At 37.8% G+C, this 8,384-nt stretch overlaps 1 protein-coding gene across 1 annotated transcript in view; it reads right to left on the bottom strand.

Annotated features, from left to right (window-relative positions):
* Nucleotides 1-8,384, bottom strand: part of LOC107655624 (cullin-9-like) — a 58,329-nt gene that overhangs the window by 6,049 nt on the left and 43,896 nt on the right. The window contains exons 30-34 of the mRNA XM_016443190.1: nucleotides 7,723-7,925; nucleotides 6,701-6,954; nucleotides 3,957-4,329; nucleotides 2,314-2,454; nucleotides 2,071-2,235 (exon numbers count right to left, since the gene is read on the bottom strand). Of these exons, the coding sequence (XP_016298676.1) occupies nucleotides 2,071-2,235; nucleotides 2,314-2,454; nucleotides 3,957-4,329; nucleotides 6,701-6,954; nucleotides 7,723-7,925 (1,136 nt within the window). The remainder of the gene's footprint in view (nucleotides 1-2,070; nucleotides 2,236-2,313; nucleotides 2,455-3,956; nucleotides 4,330-6,700; nucleotides 6,955-7,722; nucleotides 7,926-8,384) is intronic.

Genomic DNA, 8,384 nt, shown 5'->3' with positions numbered 1-8,384 from the left:
CCGTAATAAAAGCATTAGCAATTAATCGCAACATGAAAATTTGATACCGGCATATCCCTAATATATATATATATTTACAGTGCCCTCATGCATTCATGACCTCAAAGTTAGATTATTGTAATGATTTTTTGGGTGTTTGTTCTGTGTGCTTAATAAACAAACTCCAGCTGGTCCAAAATGCAGCAGCTAGAGTTCTTACTAGAACCAGGAAGTATAACCATATTAACCCGGTTCTGTCAACACTGCATTGGCTCCCTATTAAACATTGTATACATTTTAAAATCTTGCTAATTATAAAGCTCTGAATGGTTTAGCACCTCACCTTTAGCACCTTATCCATTATAATGTGATAAGAGTTGAGCGAACTCTTATCACATTATAGTCCTACATGTCCGCTGTGATCTCAAAACTCTGGCCATTTGATAATACCTAGAATATCAAAATCAACTGCAGGCGGCAAATTCTTTTCCTATTTAGTGCCCAAACTCTGGAACAATCTACCTAGCATTGTTCGGGAGGCAGACACACTCTATCAGTTTAAATCTAGATTAAAGACCCATCTCTTTAACCTGGCTTACACATAACACACTAATATGCTTCTAATATTCAAATCCGTTAAAAGATTTTTAGGCTGCATTAATTAGGTCAACCAACACCGGGAACACTTCTCATAATCCTTCTCCTATTTAGCGCCCAAACTCTGGAATAACCTACCTAACATTGTTCGGGAGGCAGACACACTCTATCAGTTTAAATCTAGATTAAAGACCCATCTCTTTAACCTGGCTTACACATAATATACCATTGCATTTCTATAATTCAGATCCGTTAAAGGATTTCTAGACTGCATTAATTAGGTCAACCCGAACCGGGAACACTTCCCATAACACCCGATGTACTTGCTACACCATAAGAGGAATGGCATCTACACTAATATTAGTCTGTTTTATTCTTGTTCCGAGGTCACCGAAGCCACCAGATCCAGTCTGTATCCAGAACTGATAAACTGACTGATTTCTATTGTCCTCTTGCATTATCAGCACACGTTTTTCCTGTTTAACACTGAAAAGCTGCTTTGACACAATCTGTATTGTATAAAGCGCTATATAAATAAAGGTGACTTGACTACACTCTTAACATCAGTCAGTCAAGCATTATAATATGATATTATGATAATCAAGCATTATGTAATGATAGAACTTCAGTAATTGGAATTAAAACTTGGTAACCGTGTATGAATGCATATTTGTCATTTTAACTGAACTTAGGACTGGTGGTGGTGCTTAAGATATTGTTGGTCATTCAGTGTTTCTGTAAAAAAACAAGGGAGAAAATAAACTAACAATAATACTGATAAGATAATAATACTACGAATTCTACTACTAATAACAATATACAGTGCACTAAGGATTGATGAGCTGCTGGGTTCATGAATATTAATCACGTTGTCAGTGTTTGCTCGAACTGATTTGCTGAAATCAAAACAAGGACGGTATTAGATGAGCGCCAGCCAATGAGATTGCCATTTGCGCATTAGCTCCGCCCACTACCGGAGAAACCGGCATATCTTAAGCTTGTTCTTAAAAGCTAAATAATGAATAATAAATGAACTCCGTTATTTTGACAGGAACCAATGGCTAACGATTGACGTTATTTAGTCGCCCAGAGTGAAGATTTACTCGCATTGTAGAGGATTGATAGGCTTTTTTTTTTTTTTTTACATTCTTTACACAAAACGTTTTTATTTGAGTTGAAATATGACCCGCACATATTCTCAACAGGTTTCTCTATATCAGCTATAATTAGAGATTAGGGTTGCACGATAAATCGCATGCGATATTTAATGCGCATCTTGTCAGAAAGCCGGTTCTGTAATCAGCGGTAAATCTCCATCACCTGCGTGCTTTCACATTGAGCAGCATTAACTACACAGAGCCGTTGTTCACTGACGAGCTGCGCAAAAAATCGCGCGAATATGAACGTGGTTTTGCGCAACTCGTCAGTGAACAACGGCCCTATTAGAGATCAGATCATGATTTTAGTATTAAGATGACACATTAGGCAGATTACCTCTGGGAAGTTGCAGCTGAAACAGGAAGACCAGCAGCACTTGGAGCAGGTGCCCATGCTACCGATGTTCTCCTTGCACAGGACCTGGTCGCAGCCCTGAGGGTTGGTACACCAGGTAAGGTTGGAGCAGCACTCCACGAAGCCTCGCAGAAGGGCACTGTCATACTGCAGGAGAAAGCACAGGATACAAACTCATTCTCTGGTCCCTCAACCCACTGAGTATGTGTGTTGGCCTGCACATACTTTGGCAATGGTGTCCTTATCGGTGAGGATGTTGTGAAAGAACTTGGAGGTGGGCTGAGCCCGACAGTCTGTGATCGGACAGTCGCAGTTCATCACTAGATTCTGTTCGATACGAGCAGTGAGGTACTCCTGCCAGCAGGACTAACGGGAAACAGAAATGGCATGTCAACACAAGCACACAGTTTAACATAACATCAGATAGTGTACATGTTTAGCATCTAGCAAAAGTGATTTCAAACTAAGCTATCAGGGCATTGACCAATATACATGGGGGGGTTACTAATAGTTTGTGACAGCATAAACCCTCCTTTTGAGTTATAAAACTACTGTCAGGATTTACTAAAAACATGCATTTTAAAATTAGCGATGAAAAGGCATTTCTGAGGCTGACCTTACTGCATATGCATTGTAGGAGTTTCTCTTTCAGACACCAAATTTATGGGAGGAGAGTATTGAAATGAATCATACAAAGTGATTTACTAAGGCCATTATTTAACACTCCACAAAAAAGCATGTCTTAACCCATTTCATGCTTGTGTTAATATTTTGTTCGCAACTGATTATCATGATTATTATTATGATTATCACGATGATTATCTGCTTGTTTGCGACCCTACGCTAATTATGGAAATGTTCCGGATGTGTCTGTGTTCTTTAATTTGCACATTGTCAGTAGATCACCTGCACAAAACTTTCCACTTCCATCTGAGCATTTATGAGATCGTGGTCTCATGCTAATATGCCCCGTTTAGTAAATCTGGCCCATGAATACACAGACATATTACATGTGTAGCTCATAACTGTATGAGTCTATAAAAAAATCAGGCTTTTAGTCAGTTAGCTGTGGGTCATCAATATAATAAAATGACAAATAATAATAAAAACTGACAAAATTAAGTTTGAGCACATTTTAAATATTCTTTCCCTTCCATGAAATCTTCCACTAAAAATACTTGCACTACACAGATTTAAATCTAGAAAATCATGCTTCATCACTTTTTCATAAACTACAGGCACTGGCTTTTTGTAAAAAGTTTGGGGTTTGTAAAATTATGCTTTTGAGTCTCTAATGCTCACCAAAGCTGCATTTATTAGGTCAAAAATAAATTAAAAACTGTAATATTGTTAACTATTATTATTACAATTAAATATAACTCTTTTCTATTTTAACATTTTAAAATGAAATGTATTCCTGTGATGCCAAAGCTAAATTTTCAGCATCTTCAGTGTCACAATAAACATTTCTTATCATTATCAATGTTGAAAGCGACTGTGCAGCTTAATATTTTTGTGGAAACAGTTATAAATTTTTTCATGATTCTTTGATGAATAGAAAGTTAAAAAGAACAGCATTTATTGGAAACAGAAATATCTGTATAATGTAAATGTCTTTACTTTCACATTTGATCAGTTTAATGCATCCTTGCTGAATAAAAGCATTTACTTCTTTAAAAAACCCCGACCCACTTTACATTAAGTGTCTTTAACTACTATGTACTTATTTTTTAAAGTCTTTTTCTCAAAGAGACAATTTATTTTTTAAAGAGACAAGCACTATGATAAGTCCCACCTAAATGTGCAGTTTCCATAGGAAACATGTCAACACAGTGTTAAACTCTGAAAGGTTTTAGCCCTACACTCACCCTGCAGCAGTAATGCATGCAGCAGAGCATGGGAGGGGGGTCACTCTCTTTGGACTGGGAAAGGCACACGGGACACTGGGCCACGGCGCCTGGGGCCGGCTGGGGGTTGCGGATGTTGAGGCCGGCAGCCAGGACCAGGGCGTCTGGGTCGTCTGTGTACCGCTGGATCAACAAGTCCACGTTCCATTTGCAGTGCATGAGCAGGTGCTCGGCCCGGTCCAGATCCAGGCTCAGGGTCCCCGCCACCTGCTGGACAGTGCGCTGCATCAGCTGCTTGACCTCCTCTTGAGTCATTGTGCGACCCATGGAGAACAGCACGGCCTCCAGCACGCCGTCCTCCAGATGCTGAGGGGGAACTATAAGGCCTCTCAGGCTGCAGAGGGAGATATACACACAGAACGTCATTATGTGGATGTAGATTGTGAAATCGCTGACTTTCAGGGAAGGGCATTTTGATTCTTAACAGCAGGATCAGACAGAATCTGCAGACTTTTCCAAATTTGCAGTGGTAACATGGTAAAATGAAATACTACACCTTCACTGGTAGCTGAAAGAAATAATATTTAATAAACAAAATGGTTTTCTAATTCTGTGGACTTGCTCATCAACATTTATTACCATACAAAAGCCACAACATTTATTGATTTTATTCTGGTCAAATATAGATTTGAACTTTCTGATTTAAATAAGGCAATAATATAAGTATCTCTCTGCATTGATTAAAATACAAGTTGTTCATTTTGAAAAATGTATCATCACCTTTGAATCAGATATCAGCACATCCTGAATACATTTAGGGATGAAAACCTCTTTTAGAGAAGTATGAGTGTTTGACAAGATACGGAATCATAGAGCTAAAAATAATTAAAAAATAAAATGACTTCTATTTACATAGAATAAATTAGCAACAAACATGATTCAAAATTTAAAATGTCTTTATTTTCTTTAAGTGGTAAACATAAGTTGCCTTGTTTCAAAATATCTAGCATATTTATGCTAAAATTCTGTGCTGAAGAAACATAAGTATTAGATTTTTAAAAAGTGGACAAAAACAAAGAACAAATTCCCAGTAGACTGAGTCTTTTAAGCGGTAGTTCACCCGAAAACAAACAGTCTGTCATCTACTCACTCTAACGTCGTTCCAAACCATTAAGACTTTTGTTCATCTTCAAAACACAAATTAAGATATCTGAACAGACTTAATTTAGCCTTTTATTCATATATGAACATTGATTAATGCACAAACATAGCACATTGAATATGGTAAATGGAAGCTTAAGTGTGCCAACAACCAACAACCAATGAGGATTGCTTTTGCGTGTCGAGCAAGTACGCTTGAACAGCAATTGACCATATTTGACATGCTCTATGTATGTGAATAAAAGACTGAATTAAATCTGTTTGTGACTCTTCAGAAGACTTGGATTAAACTAGTGGTCGACCGATATTGTTTTTTTGACAGCTTATAATACTTTTTTGTATAGCCTACATTTTAATTCCTTTGTTTAACAGTTCTATCTGATTATTAGACAGACTTCTATCTATATTAGACAGAACTGAACGACGACAGCGAACAAGAGGGAGAATGTGAGCACTGTGTGCTCAGGCTCTGCTGTTCTCAGCGCAGTCAAAATAAAAGTCCCGCCTCGAACACATCGGCCAAACAGAAAAACTTATCGGCCGATGCCGATATTTGAAAAATGCCAAATATCGGCCGATATATCGTTCGACCACTAGATTAAACCACCCGATTCATATAAATTACTTTTTGTACGAAAAAAAAAAATGTATTAAAGTTTTGGATGTGTATACTTTCAATGGATAGACAAAAAGGATATTAAAAATAACTTTATTTGCGTTCTGAAGATAAACAACAGTCTTATGGGTTTTGAAAAACATGAGGGTGACCAGATGATGACACTTTTCATTTACGCATGAACTAACTCTTTCACTACGGCACAGACAGGAAGTGAGCAGCCTTCAATTAATAACAGACTGAATTTCAGTCCACTGATGATCACAAACTTAAGCGCTATTTACAAGTCTTGCAATATAAGAAAAAGAGCATCTCATAAAGCATTTCATTTGTTGACGCTAATATTCATCCTGACCAATGAGGAATGGACAAGCTCTGCCCTTGCGTAGGTCATAGTTACTGCAACTGCAGATGTTAAACCAGATCAAAACAGATTTAAAAAAAAAAAGCAGCAAAAAAAACTTCCTGTGCAAGTGAAAATGCATTTGCCTCAAATACGGACTCTGCTCCGAAACCTAGTGAGCTGCTTCCCTGTCTATGGTCTTCTAAAGTGAATGATCTGGAACACTCTACATGAGCAGCAACTCCACATGTCCCACAAACAACTCTCTGCATGGGACACTCAACTCAAAACTGATTCCTAGAGAGTTCGATGTTAGCTAACGACAAACTGTCACACACAGTATATTGATGATGCTGCATACATTTCATAATATCATCAGGAGCCCATCTAAATAGGCAACTCACTAGGTTTTGGAACAGAGCAGCACACACAGGAAATATAAAGAGCTTACAACAAAAAAGCAACAGGGCAGACAAGCTACTCGCCCCAACGAGTGCACCTGTTTGGCATCAGTGCATCTCTCATTTCAGAAAAAAGACCAGCCCAGAGAGGGGATAAAAAAACGTCAATGAAAGCCAAGTTCTCTGCCTCCTTTCGTGCAAGGAGGGGGGTCTAGGGATCAAGGGTTAAGGGTCATCAGCACACCTGGTGTCGGCTTTGCTGCCGCTTGCGGAGCTTTTTTTCACATCCATCTTAAAGGAGAACTGCGCCTGGCCCTTTCGGGGTGTGGACGGGTCCTCCATCAAGAACTCCACGATGTGTGGGCTTTCCTCGTTGCGGCAGAGGTAGCCTTTGTTGATGACATGCATGATGCAGGACAGCACGTCTGTAGTGCTGCAGCTGAAGCGAACCGAGCCGCGAGTCCGACTCGCCTCCTGCTTCTGACACCTGTCCAATACCTGCAACAGCACAGGAGACACACAAAAACTCATCTTCTGTAACATGGTTTTTCTATCAATTTTGTTTATAATTCACACACACAAAAAAATAAAAATGATACATACAAAAGAATATTTTCCATTAAGACAATAAAGTCTACTTTCAGGACTGTTAGATTTAAATTATGACAATTTTCATGGAAATTACTATGAAACTATGACTTTTTGTTAACAGTGTAGAAATCAGCATCAAAAGCAGTACAACCAATAATATCATTATATAAACACATCACGATTTAAATGTTTTCTTTATATATTACAATAATGGGATTTGGGGGACATGTGTTTAATTGCCATAATGACTGTGTAATGAATTATGAGCTGGGTATGATCTTAAAGGAGTACAGAATGAAAATTCTGTCATCGTTTACTCTCCCTCCACTTGTTCCAAACCTGTATGAGTTTATTTCAGCTGTTGAACACAAAAGAAGGTATTTTGAAAAATGTTAGCATCCAAACAGTTGATGGTAGCCATTGACTTCCATAGTAGGGAAAAAAATGGATACTAGTTTGGATACTAACATGTTTCAAAATATCTTTTGTGTTCAACAGAAGAAAGAAACTCATACAGGTTTGGAACAAGTGGAGGGAGAGTAAACGATGACAGAATTTTCATCCTGGAAGTGAACTACTCCTTTAATAGGTTCTATGACATTCATGATTATTTTAACAACAAAACAAAGGGCTGCCTACAGGGGTCAGGCACTCCTTTGCTGATCCATACTTTACCTTGAACACTAAATTGTCAATATGCATCTCCTTCTCATTCTTCATGATCTGCACAATGAGACAGTAGATGTAGTTCCTCTTCCTCTCCAGTGTGAGCGCAGCATCTTCATCCACATTCAGGTAGGTCTGCGTGGGAAGCAGGAAATGGTAGCCGTGTCTGTCTGAGCTCTGCGAGAGGGTCTTCTTGTTCAGTCCCAGGAACCCTGAAAAATTCAACAGAGTTAAATGGTTTTCAATTCAAATTTTTTTAAACACTGAACTGAGTGATTCATTTAAAGTGATTCAGACATTAAACTTTTTAAATGTATTTGCACTACAGGTCAGAAGTTTGGAACAATTTGAAGGTTTTTTTAATGTTTTTTGAAAGTCACAAAGACTGCATGATTAAAAATACAGTAAAACGGTATTGTGAAATATTATTAGAATTTAAAATAAGACTTTTCTATTTTAATATAATTTAAAATGTAATTTATTCCTGTGTTAAATGCTGAAAATTCAGCATCATTACTCCAGTCTTCAGTGTCACATGATCCTTCAGAAATCATTCTAATATGCTGATCTGAAGTACAATTATTATTGATTACTTATTGAGCTTCAAATCAGCTTCTGAAAATTCAGCTTTGCCATCACAGGATCACAAAATTTCAATTTAAAAAGTTTTT

This window comes from Sinocyclocheilus anshuiensis, unplaced genomic scaffold, assembly GCF_001515605.1.
Source record: "Sinocyclocheilus anshuiensis isolate Anshui unplaced genomic scaffold, SAMN03320099.WGS_v1.1 scaffold1506, whole genome shotgun sequence".
Classification (NCBI taxonomy): Eukaryota; Metazoa; Chordata; class Actinopteri; order Cypriniformes; family Cyprinidae; genus Sinocyclocheilus; species Sinocyclocheilus anshuiensis.
Note: the sequence above shows the minus strand (reverse complement) of the source record. Positions and strands in the feature narration are given on the sequence as shown.